Source organism: Muntiacus reevesi, chromosome 4, assembly GCF_963930625.1.
Source record: "Muntiacus reevesi chromosome 4, mMunRee1.1, whole genome shotgun sequence".
NCBI lineage: Eukaryota > Metazoa > Chordata > Mammalia > Artiodactyla > Cervidae > Muntiacus > Muntiacus reevesi.
The window spans coordinates 71,534,861-71,554,289 of NC_089252.1; the positions used below are offsets into that span (position 1 = coordinate 71,534,861).

At 53.5% G+C, this 19,429-nt stretch overlaps 1 protein-coding gene across 1 annotated transcript in view; it reads left to right on the forward strand.

Moving 5' to 3' along the window:
* Positions 1-18,657, forward strand: part of ACVR2B (activin A receptor type 2B) — a 32,550-nt gene extending 13,893 nt beyond the window's left edge. Inside the window, exons 2-11 of the mRNA XM_065933011.1 lie at positions 7,172-7,379; positions 7,620-7,729; positions 7,884-8,035; positions 8,115-8,258; positions 8,777-8,920; positions 9,221-9,369; positions 10,946-11,060; positions 11,691-11,829; positions 11,920-12,050; positions 13,405-18,657. Of these exons, the coding sequence (XP_065789083.1) occupies positions 7,172-7,379; positions 7,620-7,729; positions 7,884-8,035; positions 8,115-8,258; positions 8,777-8,920; positions 9,221-9,369; positions 10,946-11,060; positions 11,691-11,829; positions 11,920-12,050; positions 13,405-13,599 (1,487 nt within the window). The 3' untranslated portion in view covers positions 13,600-18,657. The remainder of the gene's footprint in view (positions 1-7,171; positions 7,380-7,619; positions 7,730-7,883; positions 8,036-8,114; positions 8,259-8,776; positions 8,921-9,220; positions 9,370-10,945; positions 11,061-11,690; positions 11,830-11,919; positions 12,051-13,404) is intronic.
* The last annotated feature ends 772 nt before the right edge of the window (positions 18,658-19,429 follow it).

Consider the following 19,429-nt stretch of genomic DNA (forward strand, 5'->3'; position numbering starts at 1 on the left):
CAGACAGAGGAATGTGTGGACTGAGAAGGAGATGCTGACTGTGTAAAACCCAAATATCATCTGCTTTGGGAGGCAGATAAGAAGATGAACAGTTGATTACACGTGGAACACAAATATTACGTTAAACTAAGTTAATGTAGTTTGGACCGAGGTAGTTAGAACAGTGAAGTTCCAATAAGGGATAGGAGAGATGTTGATTAACTTTCGGCTTTTAGCATAAATGTACATGTTAAAACTTTTTTAAGGTTTGCCTATAATGGAATGTGCATTACTTCCACACCAGAAGTGGCTGAAATATAAAGAACATTACAGTATACTAACACATATATACGGAATTTAGATAGATGGTAGTGATAACCCTATATGCAAAACAGAAAAAGAGACACAGAAGTACAGAACAGACTTTTGAACTCTGGGGGAGAACGTGAGGGTGGGATGTTTTGAAAGAACAGCATGTATATTATCTATGGTGAAACAGACCACCAGCCCAGGTGGGATGCATGAGTCAAGTGCTCGGGCCTGGTGCACTGGGAGGACCCTGAGGAGTCGGGTGGAGAGGGAGGTGGGAGGGGGGATCGGGATGGGGATTACGTGTAACTATATGGCTGATTCATGTCAATTTATGACAAAACCCACTGAAATGTTGTGAAGTGATTGGCCTCCAACTAATAAAATAATATTAAAAAAAAATAAAATAAAATAAAAACGAACCATTAAGGAAAGAGAAAAAAAAAAAAATAAAGCATACGTCTATTTGGCTGGGCCAGGTGTTAGTTGCGGCACTTGGGATTTTTAATTGCGGCATGTAGGATCTAATTCCCTGACCAGGGATCAGACCTAGTCCCCCTGCATTGGGAGCAAGTAGTCTTGGCCACTGGACCACCAGGGAAGTCCCTGAAATAATGGGATCTAAAAAGATAATCTAATGGTGGTAACAGTAGAGAAAAAACAAATTCAAACGTTGCTGTTCAGTCACCAAACTGTGTCCGACTCTTTGCAGCCCCGTGGACTGCAGCACGCTAGGCTTCCCTGTCCTTCACTATCTCTTGGAATTTGCCCAAACTCATGTCCATTGAGTTGGTAGTGCCATCCAGCTATCTAATCCTTTGTTGCTCCCTTCTCCTCCTGCCCTTAATCATTCCTAGCATCAAGGTCTTTTCCAGTGAGGCGGCTCTTCACATCAGGTGGCCAAAGTGTTGGAGCCTCAGCGTTAGGATCAGACTTTCCAATGGATATTCAGGGTTGATTTCCTTTAGGATTGGCTGGTTTGATCTCCTTGCAATCAAAGGGACTTCTCCAGCACCTCAGTTCGAAAGCATCAGTTCTTTGGCACTTAGCCTTCTTTATGGTCCTGCTCTCACATCTGTACATGACTACGGGAGAAACCATAGTTTGGACTATACAGACTTTTGTCAGCAAAGTGATATCTCTGCTTTTTAATATGTTGTCTTTGTTTGTCATAGCTTTCCTTCCAAGGAGCAAGCATCTTTTAATTTTATGGCTGCAGTCACTGTCTGTAGTGATTTGGAGCCCAAGAAAGTAAAATCTGTCACTGATTCCACTTTTTCACCTTCTATTTGCCATGAAGTGATGGAAACGGATTCTATGATCTTCATTTCTTGAATGTTGAGTTTTAAGCCAGCTTTTCCACTCCTCTTTTACCTTCATCAAGAGGCTGCTTAGTTCTTCTTCACTTTCTGCCATTAGAATGGTATCATCTGCATAGCTGAGGTTGTTGATACTTCTGCCAGCAATCTTGATTCCAGCTTGAGCTTCATCCAGCCCAGCGTTTCACATGATGTACTCTGCATATAAGTTAAATAAGCAGGGTGACAATATACAGGTGTTGTACTCCTTTCCCAGTTTTGAACCAGTCTGTTGTTCCATGTCCTGTTCTAACTGTTGCTTCTTGATCTGCATATAGGTTTCTCAGGAGACAGGTAAGGTGGTCTGATATTCCCATCTCTTTTAAGAATTTTCCACAGTTTGTTGTGATCCAGAGACTTTAGCATAGTCAATGAAGCAGATGTTTTTCTGGAATTCTCTTGCTTTCTCTATGATCCAACAGATGTTGACAGTTTGATTTCTAGTTCTCCCTTTTCTAAATTCAGATTGCATATCTGGAAGTTCTCAGGTGACATACTGCTGAAGCCTAGTTTGAAGGATTTTGAGCAGGACCTTGCTAGCATGTGAAACAAGCGCAGTTGTGCGGTAGATTGGACGTTGTTTGGCACTGCCCTTTGGAATTGGAGTGTCCTGTGGCCACTGCTGAGTTTTCCAATTTTGCTGACATAGTAAGTGCAGCACTTTTAACAGCATCATCTTTTAGGATTTGAAATAGCTCAGCTAGAATTTCATCACCTCCACCAGCCTTGTTCATACTAGCATTTCCTGAGGCCCACTTGAGGATGTCCGGCTCTAGGTGAGTGATTACACCATCGTGGTTGTCTGTGTCATTAAGACCTTTTTTTGTTTTATTCTTCTGTGTATTCTTGCCACCCCTTCTTAATCTCTTCTGCTTCTGTTAGGTCCTTACCATTTCTGTCCTTCAGTTGTGCCCATCCTTGCATGAAGTGTTCCCTTGATATTTCCAGTTTCTTGAACGTAGTGGCCCTTGTAATGGGCCTGGATCCTGGGGCTGCTTTTAGCTGTGCTGGGTCTTCGTTGCTGGGCACAGGTGTTCTCTAGTTGTGGCAGGCGGGGTCTACTCCAGTTGCAGTGTGCGGACCTCTCATTGCGGTGGCTTCTCTGGTCATGAAGCACGGGCTCTAGAGCGTGTAGCTTCAGTAGTTCCGGTGTACAGGCTTAGTTGCTCCGCAGCATATGGAATCTTCCTGGACCCAGGATTCAATTTTAGATCAAAGACAGTATTAGATTGAGTTGAGATAAAAAAAAGGTACAGAAAGATTTGAAGTATGAGTTGGATAAAGATAAATTGGGAAAATACTAACTAAGAAGTTAGTAGAAGAAGAAATGTCATATAGCTGTGTCAGTGTCACATTAAAGTAGGCTTTCTGGCAGGGAGCAAGCAAACAAATGAAAGGGGTTATTTTGTAGTAAGAAAAGTTTTATTGGAATATATAAAAAATTTCTATAATCCAAAGGAGAAGCAGCCCAGTGGAAAAATGGGAATGGATGTGAACAGGCCGTTTTCAGAAGGGGCTGACAAACACACGCATGACCATTCTCACAAGCGATTAGGAGATGGGGATCACAGCCATGACGTCCGGTTTCACCCTGACCGGGTTAGCCCATCGCAGGGGCCGAGGGCGTGGCTCAGTGGGGCTGGAGTCTCTTGGGCACGTACAGTGGTACATCGACGTGGGGGAACAGTGTGACCGGGTCCAGGAGTTGGAGATGCTCATCCCTGTGTCCCCCCATCTCTGACCTCTAACCTGTGGTGCATCCCCTAGAGGAACACCCGCTCATGAGAAAACGCACAGGAGAGGACCCCGGGAGGGGTCCACGGCGGCAGGGCTCACATCAGCAAATGTTGGAAATGACCTAAAGGTCCGACAGGAGGATGGACCTGAGGTTGTGGTCAGGCCGTACAGCGAGCTGTTCTCTAACCCTGAGCGTAGAGGGGTCGCAGAGCAGGTGAAGAGGGTACGTACTCCACAGCGAGGCGGTCCTGGGCTCAAAACCTGGTTTTGACACTCAGTAAGTATCTTGGGTAGAGTTATTCTCTTGAGTGGGAGAAGTTCAGAGACGGACATAGTCCAGCTTGGGGCTCTCTTCTGCCTCTTGTGTGTGTGTGTCATTGCACAGAGCGTGCACACATGTGTGCGCGTGTCTGATGCTCCAGCCCTCCTCCTCACCTCCACTTGGGTTCCCTTTATCCCTCACACACCAGCCGTCCTACTCTGGTCGTGGGGAAGTTGGTGAAGAGCATCCTGTGTGGACCGGGGGAGGCGGAGTCACAAACGCAGATCCGGACATTGTCGCTGGGCGCCCGCACCTTCGGGGCCCTCCTTGGCTGCTCTGGAGGAGCCCGCGGTGACAGCGAGCGCTCAGCTAAGGGCAGGTCCCTCCGACGGGGCAGGGTGAGGGGAGCCCGGAGCACGGCCCCCAGGGAGGGGAGCCTGACCCCTGTGCGCTTGTGTGGTGGTGGGAGGGGTGCCTCTCGTCTCTGCGCAGACCTGGGGGCTGGACGATGTGGGAGAAGGCTGGGCTTGCCTCACCTGGCCACCTCTCTGGTGGCTCCTTCAGGGAGCCGGGGGTGGTGAGCTGGTGCAGGGGGCCTGAGGTGGGTGGGTGCTGGCTGGCATCCCACTCTCACCCCTCTACAATGTACGGGGACTGCGCTCACAGGGAGGCGGGGCTGTTGAGGGAGCCCCAGGAACCAAGGGCAGAGTGCAGCAGCCGGCTGACTCCTGGGGTCTGTGGTACCTCTGAGAGCTGCTGGCTGAGCTGAATGTTCCCCAGACCCAGAGCCCGGGGGACCCCAGGGGAGGCGTGGCTGCTCCGGCTGCACCCCCTACCTCCAAGGTCTGCCTCAGGCCTCCAGCCCGCGCTCTCCCCATTGGATTTCTCCTTTGTCTCCCCAGGTGCAAGTTGGGTGCATCCAAGGCCAGTTGGCCTGGGAAACAGACCTTGCGTGTCAGAGCCCCTCCGTTCAGGTTGATCCTGCTCTCAGCTCATGGGTTCTGAGTGGAATCTTTCTTTAGGTGGTTCTGTGTGTCCAGGATTGGACTTTCCATGTCTCGCCCGGACTGGGAGCTTGGGGAGCAGCAGGGGTGTCTTCCCACTGGGGTTTAGACCCCTTGGAGTATAAGGACCGCCTCATGCTTGTATACCTGTTTCCTTGAGAGGCTAGTGCTTGGGTTGGCTGGTGCTTGGGGTAAAAAATGAACCCCTTACCCTCATGTCTTCGGGGGAGGTGCCCCTCTGGGCTCTGAGGCAGCAAGTGGGGGCACAGCTGCTTCTCCTGCTGGGATGGGTGAGTGGGCGGGGGTCGGGGGAGCCTCCTGTGTAGGGGCCCGGGCAGTATGAGTGTGGGCAGGAGCCCTGTGTCTATTAAAAGGCGGAGGCGGCCTTGCGGTTGGAGTGTTGCCAGAGGCTATAAATAGCTGAGTGTGTGCAGGAGTGCCAGGGAGGAGGGAGGAGGGGGATTCCTCTCCAGCTGGCAGCAGAGTCTGGGAGTGGGGGGGGCATGGAGCCTCCCGGTCTCCCCGAGTCCCCCAGGGGCTCTGAGTACAAAGCTCTTGCAGGTGTTGGTGTGCACCCCCCAGCCTGATGGGGCGGGGGCCTTGTGCTGTGACGAAATGGCATTGGCCGTGGGGAGGGGTCTGACTAGTGTAACAGTGATGGGGCCAGGCATTGTTCTCACTTAAAATGCAATAACTCAAGTCATTCTTGGGACAGCCAAGGAAGTGGGTTGTTAGCATCCCCTTCACATGAGTGGGGAAACAGAGGCACGAGGTGGCTGGGGCGCTTGCCGGGAGGCGTCCGAACTAGGACCTCAATGGGGTCGAGGCCCTTTTTTTTCAGTTGGTGTGTGGGGTTCCCCGGGTGGTGCTAGTAGTAAGGGACCGCCTGCCAGTGCGGGAGTTCTAGCCCTGGGTCAGGAGGATCCCCTAGAGGAGGGCATGGCAACCCACTCCAGTATTCTTGCCTGGAGAATCCCATGGACAGAGGAGCCCGGCAGGCTGCAGTCCATGGGGTCACAAAGAATCAAACACAACTGAGCAACTTAGCACGCGTGCATGTGTAGGAGGATCTTGTCAGGTGTGGGTCCGTGGACATGCTGAGCCCCAGGCCTTACCTGCAGCCTTGAGATTCGGAGTTCCCAGCCCTGCTGGCATGGGCCTGCTCACAGTAGTGGCCAGAGGGGTCCCCGCCTGGTCAGCCACCTGGACAGAGGAGCTGGGCCAAGCTTGGGACACTCCTGCTGTCTGTTGACTTCTCTTGTTCGGGCTCCCAGCTTTAAAGGGGGCGTGGAGGCTTGTTGTCTGAGCAGAGATGGACCCTAGGGCTGCAGGCTGCAGGCTGAGGCCATCCCTTGTTTTCCCCTCCCTTGACAATCCAGCTCCAGCCTGGAGAGAACTATGTCCTTCTGTCTGATTATTGGCCCGTCCTTCCTTTGGTGCCTCTGCCCGTCTTTCCAGTCTGTGTCTGGACCTGGTTTTAGCACTCAAGACAGTTCAAGGTTTCTGCTGTCAAAGCATCAGCTTTGCAGTCCTGTGGGGGAAGCCTGACATTTAAGAAGCAATCATCAAGCACATTTGTAATGTTTTGTTTCTTATATGAGTGTTTATTATGTTATTGTCTCTGGGGGGATTATCTTTGGTTGCATTATTTTTATACTTTTTGAATGTCTGGAATAACCCTTTAAACAGCAAGAGGCAATTAGTCACGGGGGATAAATGAGGTGATGGAAGAAGTGCAAAGGCCTGTGGAAGTGGAGAGTAATTGGCCTGGCCTCCAGGGAGAGAGAAGTGCCAACATTTAAAGGAGAAAGTGGGGAACGTCTTGCGGCCAGAGGTAGTAACTTGTGTGATGCCTGGAAGCCGAGCATATTCAAGAGCCTGGCAATGTTGTGTGCTGCAGTTGGGGGAAGGAAGGTGGGGTTGTGCCCAGCACCCCGTTTGTAGCCCGGCTTGCAGGTCTGGCCCATAGGTCACCAGTCTCCGAGGACCCCCACTAGATTTGCTGCCATGGATGCAGTGGGTCCCATGTGCCCTTTGGATCAGGGGCTTTGCAGAGCATGCAGCCACCGATGCTGCTGCAGGTGGGCAGGGGGAAGGGGGTGTGTGGGCATCGTTGGCACCAGCCTGGGCCCTGCTGCAGCGTTTGGTCTCCTAGGTCCACCCCGTTCCCTCAGCCCCGCCTCTCACTAGCAGAGATGCTCTGAGACAAGACAGGAACACGGACAGGAAGCTGCGAGCCTGGTTTCTCCGAAGTGGTCCCCGAGTTTTGCACAGAACCACCTGGGACAAAAAGGGTGGTTAAAAACAGATCGGGCCCCCACTCCAGTTGGAGGGGTCTGGGCTGGGCCCAGGAGTAGGCATGTCTAGTATCACCCTCCCGCCCCACTCCAACACACATGGCGATTCTGACATGCCTGGGGTTGAGGGCCCCTCCCTGTGCCCCCGGCTGCCAGTCTGAGCCCGCCCCTCCTCCACCCCATGGCCTGGGGCGGCTCAGCAGCAGCTCCCTCCCCCGGGCGCAGGTTCCGGGCGCGGGGAGGCCGAGACGCGGGAGTGCATCTACTACAACGCCAACTGGGAGCTGGAGCGCACCAACCAGAGCGGCCTGGAGCGCTGCGAGGGCGAGCAGGACAAGCGGCTGCACTGCTACGCCTCCTGGCGCAACAGCTCGGGCACCATCGAGCTCGTCAAGAAAGGCTGCTGGCTGGACGACTTCAACTGCTACGACAGGTGCTGGAGCCCCCGAGGCCGGGTGTCGAGTCCACACGGGCTCTCGCCGGGTCCCAGCCCTCCCGGGTTTTGAGGTCCCCAGTGATGCTGGAGGAGGGCGTCCACCCTTGGATCCCGCTTCCGGGGAGCCCAGCCTCCACAGTTCCCCATAGGGATCTCTGTCCGTGGGGAGGGGTTTGCCGGGCCGCCCTGGGGAGCCTGTCCCTCAGCCACGTTGTGGATGGGAAACCGTGCCTCCAGGCAGGAGTGCGTGGCCACCGAGGAGAACCCCCAGGTGTACTTTTGCTGCTGCGAAGGCAACTTCTGCAACGAGCGCTTCACCCACCTGCCCGAGGCGGGCGGCCCAGAAGGTGAGGGCGTGGGGGGAGCAGATGTGGGCTGGCCTTGGCCCCCCGATGCTTGGCTCCTGCGTGGGGTGGGGAGTGGCTGCAGGGGTCTCTGGTCTGGCCCTGGAGGTGTGCAGGCAGGCGGACTGTGTGACACTGGGCTCCGTGTGTCCCCCAGTCACGTACGAGCCACCCCCGCCAGCCCCCACCCTGCTCACTGTGCTGGCCTACTCGCTGCTGCCCATCGGGGGCCTCTCCCTCATTGTCCTGCTGGCCTTCTGGATGTACCGCCATCGCAAGCCCCCCTATGGCCACGTGGACATCCATGAGGTGAGACGGGGCTGGCGCGGGGCCGGGCGGGGTAGATCCTATTCAAGGCCAGATCCTGTTAAGCCCTCCATCTCCCCAGGACCCTGGACCTCCACCCCCGTCGCCTCTGGTGGGCCTGAAGCCGCTGCAACTGCTGGAGATCAAGGCTCGGGGGCGCTTTGGTTGTGTCTGGAAGGCGCAGCTCATGAACGACTTCGTGGCTGTCAAGATCTTCCCACTCCAGGTGCGTGTCTGCCTGTGGGGGGTCTGATCATCTGGCTGGGGTCTGAGCCCTCCTGTCCAAGAGCAGTCCGTACCCTGTGCAAGCGGGTGCGAGAGGAATGGGCCCATTGCGGTGGCAGCGTTTACCGTGGGCCTAGGGTAGGGCTTTGCGAAGCCTTGATTTGCAGAACCTCAGTCCACGCTGGTTTTGAGGGTTTTGCTTTGACATCAGGTTCTGCTTAGAGGCCCTGGACATCAGGCTAATGGACCCATTGCCCAGGACACTTGGCACAAGCAGGCCTGCTCTGCTTCTCGTTGGCTGGGCGGTCCTGGGCCACTCATTTCTGTCACTCTGGACCTCACTACGCCCCTGCCGTAAATCCGGTGCTGGCTGCAGTGATCTCAGGGCTCACCGCTGGCCTGTGGTCCTTGGCCCGGCTCAGTCCTGCTCTGCCCCCTGACAGGCTGAGGTTGGGAGCGGGTGGGAAGCCGCCAGGAGGCATGGCTGCGGTGGGGTTCAGCTGCGCCCCCCTGCCTCAGGACAAGCAGTCGTGGCAGAGTGAACGGGAGATCTTCAGTACGCCTGGCATGAAGCATGAGAACCTGCTGCAGTTCATTGCCGCGGAGAAGCGCGGCTCCAACCTGGAGGTGGAGCTGTGGCTCATCACGGCCTTCCATGACAAGGTGAGCCTCGCCCCGTGGACCCTGCTCCCCCGCGGGGTGACCGTAGGCCCCACTGTGGGTGGGTGTGGACACGAGGGTCTCCAGGAAGAACGCCTCTCCCTGGGATCAGCTTTTGCAGACAGGGGTGGTGACTTCATGATTATCACTGTCTGACACCACCCCGCTTCCCAAGCCCTCCTGGCCTCGTCAGTGCCAGCCTCCCTGGGGGGAGCTCAGCCACTTGGCCCACGGGTATGGCCCTCCGGGGGGTAAGGCCCTCCAGGGTCCTGCCCGCGTGCAGAGCCTGCGCTGTCTCCTTAGGGCTCCCTCACAGATTACCTCAAGGGGAACATCGTCACGTGGAGCGAGCTGTGTCACGTGGCGGAGACCATGTCCAGAGGCCTCTCCTACCTGCACGAGGACGTGCCCTGGTGCCGGGGCGAGGGCCACAAGCCGTCTATCGCCCACAGGTACCGGCTAGCAGTCGCCCTCTTTTCTCGGCCTGGAGCCGCAGAGAGGGCTGGAGGGTGAGAGCGGGGCCCTGGGGGGTCTCAGCCTCATAAACACGCGTGGCTCCTCTGTGGTGTGTCAGAGGCAGCCACACAAAACCCGGCCCAGCGGGCCTTTCCCCCTTCTTCCCTCCTTGTCCGCTCAGGCTGTGGTCTCCATTATGGTTCTCTGGTGCCCTCCAGTGGCCACAGAAGGAAGTGCCGACTCTGTCCCTGGTTGGAGTTCTGTTTGTTGATCCTTGCTGCATTAAAGCATATATATCCTGTTAATTCACTCAGAGCGGTGACGTGTGTATGTGGCCTCTGGAAAACTCTGTAGTCCTGGGAGAATGAGCTTTAAGAAAGGCAAATAACAGATTATTATGAAAGGAATGTTGACCTTGCAGATCCCCTGAAACAGTCTCAGGGATTCTCTGGAGTCCTTGGATGGGGCTTTGAGAGCCAGTTTGTCTGGTTACCTTCTCATCACAGTGGCAGGCACTACTCTAAACACTCTGAAATGCCAAGTCATTTAAGCCTCGTAACTGCTCTGTGAGATAAGTACTGTTTTTCCCAGCCCTTCTTACAGGTGAAGGAACAGCAGCACAGGAAAGAGGACTTAGTTTAGTGTGGTTCCCTGACTGTGAGGGAGTCTCAGATTCTGGGGTTCAAAGCTGAAAGGCCCCAGTGGGAATAACATTAATGACATCGGGTGTTGACTGTATGAAATTATCATTTTCGTAGGTCAAACACAGTTGAATGTTGACTCTTCCATAGGGTCCAGCCTAACACTAGTGCATAGTAAGTGTGCCAGGGATGGCCCTAAGCATTTGTCCATCAGTTTAGTCCTCACAGTAAGGCTGAGACAGGCATGAGGAAGTTGAGGACCGGCTAGGGAAAGGCAGGGCTGAGTGCAACCCCAGCACCCACTCCGCCACCTTCAGAGCAGCTTGAACCTTTGGGGCAGCAGTCCCCAACCTTTCTGGCAGCAGGGACCAGTTTTGTGGAAGACAATTTTTCTATGGACTGGGGTGAGGGTGGTTTAAAAGGTTGATTTAAACATGTTATTTACAGTGCACTTCATTTTTGTTGTTACTGTATTGGCTGCACCCCAGATCATCAGGCATTAGATTGTGGAGGTTGGGGACCTCTGCCCTGCAGCCTGCTCAGAATCAGGCACATTCGTTGAAACTTCTCTTCTCACTTACATCCCAGACGGTGTAAATTCTGGCCAGGAAACTCACATCCCCAGCTGTAGTGCCCCTCCGTAAACCCTCTGAGAATGTGAGGGCTGGCCTTTGATGCTGGGGACTGGACGGGGGTTGGCATTGCTTTGACAGCTCTGGTGGAAGTGCAGTCAGGGATTTTCACGCCGACGGAGGGGAGTGTCCTCAAGCTGCCCACCCGTGTGGCTTTGTGGAACTCCACCTGGTGCAGAACCCGCTCCCCAGAGGGTGGGATGGGCCCGGCTTAGGTCTCTGGAAGTCCAGGTGGCAAGGCAGGAGCAGGGCCGATCGGACCACAGGTTCGTCTCCATCTCAGTCCACTGTCTCCATAGGGACTTTAAGAGCAAGAATGTATTGCTGAAGAGCGACCTCACTGCTGTGCTGGCTGACTTTGGCCTGGCTGTTCGGTTTGAGCCAGGGAAACCTCCGGGGGACACTCACGGGCAGGTGACGAGCCTCGGGGTAGAAGGTGGGGTTGGACGCTGCCGCTCTGGTGTCAGCTGGCAGGGGACAGGGGTCACCCAGTGGGCCCAGAGTTGCCTGAGCGCCCCAGGGGCGGCGCTCTCGCTTCACCAGTGGGGAGGTGAGACCTGGAGGGGTGCATGGCTTCCCGCGCCAGTCAGCGAGAAACAGATCTCCCTCCCCTCTTTCAGTTGTAATTATTAAACAAGGTAAAAATAGTATAATAAATAAGTGTATATTAAGAATCCAAATCAAAAACCTAGAGACAAAGTAACCTAAAGTTAAACCTGAGCAGATCATCCTAAAACAACTTCTGTTAATATTTGGAGCTATTCTTCCCCGTCTGATTTTGGTGTCAGTCTCAGTAAAATACGCGTTATCTGTGGAGCCCCTGGTGGTGTTGAGGGAGTAAAGAGGCAGCAGTTCTGTGGTTGATTACTACTGTCTGGAACGGTACTTCAGTCATTGCATCGTGCCCCTTGGAGGCCCCCACGACCACTGCGGACAGCGGTCACTGTCGACGGCCTTGCTGTGCACACGTGATGTAGCTCCCATGTCCCGTGAGTGCAGCCGTGCATGCTCAGTGACCACAGCCCCTCCCCTGTCCTCACGCAGGTGGGCACGCGGCGGTACATGGCCCCCGAGGTGCTCGAGGGAGCCATCAACTTCCAGAGAGACGCCTTTCTGCGCATCGACATGTACGCCATGGGGCTGGTGCTGTGGGAGCTCGTGTCCCGCTGCAAAGCTGCCGACGGTGAGCAGGGCAGGCGCCCCGAGCGTGCTGGGCGTGCTGGGGGAGGAGTGGGGCACTCGGGTGACCCCCGGGACTCACTTTCTCCTCCAGGACCTGTGGATGAGTACATGCTGCCTTTTGAGGAGGAGATCGGGCAGCACCCGTCACTGGAGGAGCTGCAGGAGGTGGTGGTGCACAAGAAGATGCGGCCCGCCATCAAGGATCACTGGCTGACACACCCGGTGAGGGGTCGGTGGGGGGCAGGGACCGCCTCCTTGGGGCTGCGGGGGAGGCTGTGGGCGCGGGATGCTGACGGCCAGGAGAGGAGCTTCACCCAGCCGTGAGGTGCGGCAGGGCCAGAGCGGAGGGTTCAGGCCGCAGGACCGTCCCCGCCTCCCCCCCCACTGCATTCCCTCCCTTCCACCAGCGGGGTGTCTGTGCAGGTTAGTGCTCTCCAAGGCGGCGGCTCTGGTTTTGACCCCAGAGAGTGATGGGACCTGACACATGGGACGGAAATCCTGGGTCTGTCATCAGTAGCTGGGTGACATCAAGCAAATTGCTTGATTTCTCTGAGCTCTTGTCTCCTCAGGGTAGTATTAGATTTAAGGAGTTGCTGTACCTCGCTGGGCAGGGTACTGATCACTTAAGTGTTTCATATGGCTTAGCGCTGATGAAGTAATCGATTTCCCTGCCCTCATCAATTTCTTGGGCCTGGGCTGAGCTCCGTGGTATCTGGGCCCCTCCAGTCTGGGGACATGTAAGAAAGACCCCAGCTGTATAAACCGTTCCCATTTCTTGGAAGGACATTTGCCTTGAGCGCCGTTGAATCCTGCTCCCTGGTACCCTAGGGTTGATTCAGAAGGACATCACTGAATGTGGGAAGACAAGCTCTTCCCACACGGTCAGGGGTTGAGCCGTGGAGGCCAGGTTCTGCTGCCATGCTGCTTGCTCCGTGAAACCCAGGACTGCAAACAGAAAATTTAGGCACAGGGAGAGGGAAGTTGGGCCTTACCTTCTGCCTCAGACTTTCAGTCTCTCAGGGCAGAGATGCTGTGGTTGCCAGTCCAGTTCCCTGACGTGAGCAGGTCCAGAGAGGTCTGAGCGTGGCCTAGTGCCGAGCAGGCCGGATTGTTCTGGATGTGGGTGGGCTGTTTGCTCATCTTGCGGCCTTTCTCGGCTGCACGCAGTTGGTTCCAGCACAGGGTGTCAGGCCACGTTCCCTGGACTCTGGGGAGGTTCTGGGGGCCGTGGGGAAAAGGGTGGGATGAAGCCCCCCTCTGTCTCCACTGTAACTGCACATTGGGCCCCTATGTGACTTGGGCTTTGCCGAAGATTTTGTTGCAGTGTCACTACTCCAAGGCAGGCAGCCCCGTGGGGCCCTGGATTCCCTCGTTGAGTATTGAGGTCCAGTGGCCCTTTCCTGGGGGCTGTGGGGGAGGCCGGTGGGCTCAGGATGCTGACTGCTGGCAGGGGAGCTTCCCCCGGACCCCTGTGGACGGGCCTGTGGGCTCTGTCCTCGGGAACACCGTCTGGTTTGCCTGTCCTCGCTGAGGGCTACCAGCAAAGGCATGTGTTTCCTCTCCCGCCGGCGTGCAGGGCCTGGCCCAGCTCTGCGTGACCATCGAGGAGTGCTGGGACCACGACGCGGAGGCTCGCCTGTCCGCGGGCTGCGTGGAGGAGCGCGTGTCCCTGATCCGGAGGTCGGTCAACGGCACTACCTCGGACTGTCTTGTCTCCCTGGTGACCTCTGTCACCAACGTGGACCTGCCCCCGAAGGAGTCGAGCATCTAAGCCCAGGACACGAGTGGATCTCCAGACTCACTAGATCTGAAGAGGAAAGGAAAAAAAAAAAAAAAAAAAGTTGTGTTTTGTTTTGGAAATCCCATAATACCAACAAACACATAAAATGCAGCTGCTATTTTACCTTGACTTTTTATTATTATTATAATTATTATAATTATTATTATTAATATTATTTTTGGATTGGATCAGTTTTTACCAGCACGTTGCTCTACTGTATCGCAAGCAGCGGACACGTCAGCAGGCGTTGAGGTGCTGAGCTGTGAATGCAGAACCAGCGCCTTGCTGAAGAGCCTCGGCCGCCTCCCGCCCTCCGGGGTCCATTTTCCCCGCTTTCTCTTTGTTTGTTGTCTCAGAACCTGTGACACAAAGAAACCCATCCTGTCTTAGGAAACTTAATGCTGCAAACTCTACCTAGAGGAACCTTTGAAGACTGTTACATAAGAACACATCTTCCTCATACGAGGAGTTTCCCTCTGCCCTCCTCCCCCTCCCGCCTCACCTTTTCTGTGTTTTTCTCCCTTTTTAGACAGTGAGTTTAAGAAACAGCAGGCGTGTCTTTTCACGGATTAACGGGTGTTGTCCTGACCGAGGAAAAACTGGGCTGAGGATGAGGATGGTTTGGACTGGAGGGGAGGACGGAGCTGGGGGTGGGTTCTGGAGCAGAGCTACACTGGACTCGGGCACATTCGGAGCAACATCCTTTGCTATGAGACTACTTCTCAGGTAACCCGGAATTGAGGGGAAGGAGCGCCTGGAGGCCGAGCATGAACGGCACGAGCGGGGTTTGGAGAAAGTCTGAAATCAGGTGTGGCTCTGGCCCATCTGTTTGCCCTGTCCAGTTTTTTTTTCACTCTCTTGGGCTTGGGCATAGGACACAACATTTTTTTCTACCCTGATTTTAAGGACCGGCAAGGGTAGAAATCATCACGGTTTAGTGAGTACAGTCTTCATGAGACATTGTACTGTAAATATCTATAATGGAGGAAAAGTTGAAATAGTTTCCTCCTGGAGCAGTTCAGGGAAACGGCCACAGGGGGGCGCCCTGCACAGCCGGGGCGAGAGGCTTTCCTGGGTCCGGCCTGGCCAAGGCCTGCCTCTCTGGAGAGTCCTGCGGCGCTGGCTCTGCCCTGGGCGGTGACATTACTGTCCCTTAATGTAGCTCGTGGACACAGCTTTCTCCAGACCCCCTTACAAGAGGTGCATATTCGAAAAAACCGTTTCTCTGTTTTGCCATAACCTTGCTCTCATCAGTCAATGTTCCTAATGCTGCTGTTTCAACCTTTGAGTTTTTTTTTTTTAATTTATGAAACATGCAAATTAAAAAAAAAACAACACACACACATCCACACAAACACTTTGCTATGTGGCTTCCGAGGTTTAAATTTTGAAAAGTAAAAGAATTAAAACTTCACGACCACAGACCACCTCAAACCAGAAATACCTCAGAATTTTCTACTTGTGTAAGTTTTATTATATATTTTATTAGTTGTGTTGTCTCGTAGTAAGTATATTTTAATGTAAGTTGGCTTTTATGACAAGAAAGTTTAAAAGAAATAGAGAAAAAGAAAAAAAGTTGTGAGTCTTCTAGGGAGTGCTCCCGTTTTTCGTTGATAACGTCCCCTTGTAAATAATTGTCATCCACTGTAGGTTGGCTGTCTGGGCCGAGTCTGGGCATTCATCACTCTTATTTGTGAAGGCGTTTCCTTCCCATTGCTTTAGACCATTTTATTTGGAAAACTGGATCTCTTCACCTCGAGGGTAGGCGAGTTGGTGGGCGATGGGGAGAGGTTGACTGGGGTGAGAAGGGGGGGCGCCTGCTCCTGAGCTTTTTGGAGGTTCCGCTGTTTCCCTTGACTTGAGAGGTCATTGTTCAGAATGACAGGCGACCCCACTTTGACCTGGGAAAACTGTGGCCTTTAGACCCCCATGAGGTAATTTTACTTGAGACTTAATTTCTTAAGCAAATCCGCGGTGGCGAGAGGGGAACTGACCGGCAGGCCTCTGGAGCCTCGCTGCGCGGGTCGCCCTATGACACCCGGGCCGGGTGATGGGGGCTCTGGGCCCCCCAGGCTGCGTCCTGCTCTGCATGTTTGGACACGGAGTGCGGTGGGAGGCGAGCTTTGCTTCATGGGTCAAAATGTGAGCTGGCCAGGGTGGCTCCAGGGGCAGGTTTTTGTATTTTTTAGTAAGTTATTTGTCTATTCCTTCTTCCTTTTCTTTTTTAAACTATTTTGTGCTGTGGTATTTTTCTTCCCTCGGAATGATTTTTAAGAGCAAAACAGGCCTTACAGCAGTTGCTTTTCTTTTCCACTTATTTCTTTCAGAAGCTTTAAAATATTTATTGAAAAGTGCCATATCTGGTTTCTCCAGCTTTGTCCGTCCTTAGGCAGTGCTGGGCATCTCGACTTTTCAACCCTCAGAAGAAACAAATAAACCACTAAGAAATGTAGCTGATTTCCGTCAGGAATGATCGGATCCCTGATCCTGTCCCGCGGGGAACACTAAACCCCAGCCTCTGTTTGGTTTTAGATTTCCTCTGGGCAGCGTTTCTTTTGTGTGCTGGCTTGATTCCCCTGAGAGCAGTTTTGCCCGCCGTGGGACCTTCAGGGCGGGCCTTGAGGCTGAGGCAGGGACGGGGCCCCGTTGCCGACCCTGTGCCGGCCACTGTCGCTTCCTCGGGGCCGTGGCGCCAGAGTGAGGTGTCGGGAATTGGCCCCCGTGGCGTGTGTCTTGGCAGAGGGCTTCTGGTGGCACACCAGAAGTGTGTGTGTGCTGAGCGTCCCTGACCGTGCTTGTGGCCAGGAGAAGGTGGGCATCTCTCTCCCGACATGCCGCTGGGGCCTGGGGGCGCCTTCTGCCTCTGGTAAAGTCTTGTTTGTCCTCACGTATCCTCTGGGGCGGCAGCCGTCCGGGTCTCCGGCTTGTGCCGATGGGGCTGTGGGGCTCAGCCTGGGCTCATCTCCACAGATGTTTCACGCGCTCTCCATTTCCAGGGAGCTCATATCATGCCTACCTTTTTCTCTCTCCCTCCAAGCTCTGTGGAAGACTGGGAGCCGTGGAGCCTGGTCTCACTGTCCCTGCCCCGTTCAGGATAGGAGGGTGGCCAAGTCAGAGGACAGAAGTGGCCCAGGATCCCTGCCCCTTCCCCCGTGTGTCGTCGTCCAGGCAGGCTCCTGGCTGTGGAGGGTGTGTTCTCCTTGGTCACTCGTAGGGAGGTCTCCTGAGCCAGAGACCCAGGAGTGAGCAGGGGAGGGAGCAGACACGCGGGGACAGAGGCTGCTGGGTCCCGGTGCAGAGGACGCTTCATCACAGGCCACGGGAGGGCGTGGGCATGGTCGTTAGCACATCCTGGGGCCGTTGGTCCCTCCCGGGAGTCCTCTGGTTGAATTACTTGGGGTGTGAGGGCCACGGACAGCGCGTGAGGAGGAAGGAAGGGAGACCCGGCCCTGTGGCAGTGGGGTACGCGCCGTCAGCCTGGTGTTCAGATGGCCTCCTTGTCCTCTTGGCTCAGGAGGGGCCCCAAGGGGTCAGCCCTGCTGGGGAGGCTTCCTTACACGTGCCAGCTGCTTCTGACGCAGACTGCTTCCTGCCTGGATGGGGCGGCACGTGTCCAGAAGAAGAGGGACCTTGTGCAGCCTCGGACAGCCTCAGGATGCTTGAGCCACCCATTCTTGCCTTCTCAGCCAAGGGAAAAGTTTGTCATCTCCAGGCCCCCGAGGTGGTTCTCCCCCTGCCCCGAGGGACCAGGCCGACCCTCCTGTCGTGGCTGGTCCTGCCACTCCTTAGGGAGCTGAGCAGGGGATCCTGCGGTTCTTCTCTGTCTCCTTTCTCTCCCGCTGGCCGCCTTCTGCTCCTCTTTGGGTGCTGGGGCTGCGTGTGTGATGTTTCCTTCATGGCAGGCCGAGCCATGCATCGAGGGTCCACCATATGTTGTGTGTGGCTCAGAGCGCCCCAGCCCGTGGCCCCTGTACTCTGAACCACGAGGCCAGGGAGGGGGCTGTTCCATTGGGGTGGGAGGACTAGACGGCCCTCTTGCAAATGGAATTCTGCGTCTTCGAGAATACAGTGTGAAGTTCCCAGCATCTGTTGGCAGTACAAGGATTTCATGTTTTTTTTTAAAGTAACATAGTGAACATGCGTACATAAGTTTTTAGAATTGGTACTAGAAGTTAAGGGGCTTCCCAGGTGGCGCAGTGGTAAAGAATCTGCCTGCAGTGCAAGAGACGTGGGTTCAGTCCCCGGGTCGGGAAGATCCCCTGGAGGAGGAAATGGCAGCCCACTCCAGGATTCTGGCCTGGGAAATTCCATTGACACAGGAGCCCAATGGGCTGTAGTCTGTGGGGTCGCAAAGAGCGGCATGTGACTGAGATTGCATACTAGAAGTTGAACAGCCAGGCATTATTCCGGAGAACTTGGCCTACTAGAAAAACACCTAAATTGGAAAGCGTTTTCCAGGACTTAACTCAGTTTGTCTGTCCCAGCTATTTCTGAATCTTTGGAGAGACGGCCAGGCCTGCCTCAGACCACATTCTTCAAGAAGCACAGGGAACTGACTGACTGCCCCCCACCCCCCACCCCATCCCACTGTCTACCCTTTCGGTTCAGGGCAAGCGGCCAAAAAAGAAGAGGAGATGAGGCGGCCTTTCTGGTCACTGGCTGTTTAGAAAAGCTGAACGAGTGAAACATGCAGCAGCTAATGTGCTCAGCCTAGTAATGATGAGTTTAGGTCTCAAGCAGGAGTTAGGTTTTAGGCAGAGAAACCGGCCCAGTAATTCAGTTGATGAACTATTTGTTTTTCTTCTTAGTCTAGATTTGTAAACAATGAATTCAGGGTTATAGGCATGTTCTTTAAGTAAGATTCCTGACAGTTAATTTGCAACCAGCAATCCACCTATGAATGTATCCCAGACCTTTAGGAGGCTTGGGGAAGTTTTTTGTTTTTGTTTTTTTTTTAAGAGGATTTAGTTTTGTAGCAAAAAGGAAGTTTAAAATGCACCCTTCCCTTGGAAATTAATTCATATGACTCAGCTACACTTGAAAAACAATTAGTCGATTTTTGCTATGGTCTCTTTAGTTTCTTTTGCATTTATTTCTGCCCTAATTTTTAAGATTTCTTTCCTTCTGCTAACCCTGGGGTTCTTCATTTCTTCCTTCTCTAATTGTTTTAGGTGTAGAGTTAGGTTATTTATTTGGCTTTTTTCTTGTTTCTTGATGTGTGCCTGTAATGCTATGAACCTTCCCCTTAGCACTGCTTTTACAGTGTCCCATAGGTTTTGGGTTGTTGTGTTTTCATTTTCATTTATTTCTATACATACTTTGATTTCTTTTTTGATTTCTTCTATGATTTGTTGGTTATTCAGAAGCGTGTTATTTAGCCTCCATATGTTGGAATTTTTAACAATTTTTTTCCTGTAATTGAGATCTAATCTTACTGCACTGTGGTCAGAAAAGATGACTGGAATGATTTCAATTTTTTTGAATTTTCCAAGACCAGATTTATGGCCCAGGATGTGATCTATTCTGGAGAAGGTTCCGTGTGCACTTGAGAAAAAGGTGAAGTTGATTGTTTTGGGGTGAAATGTCCTATAGATATCAATTAGGTCTAGCTGGTCCATTGTATCATTTAAGGTTTGTGTTTCCTTGTTGATTTTCTGTTTAGTTGATCTATCCATGGTTGTGAGTGGGGTATTAAAGTCTCCCACTATTATTGTGTTACTATTAATTTCCTCTTTCATACTCGTTAGTGTTTGCCGTACATATTGCGGTGCTCCTATGTTGGGTGCATATATATTTATAATTGTTATATCTTCTTCTTGGA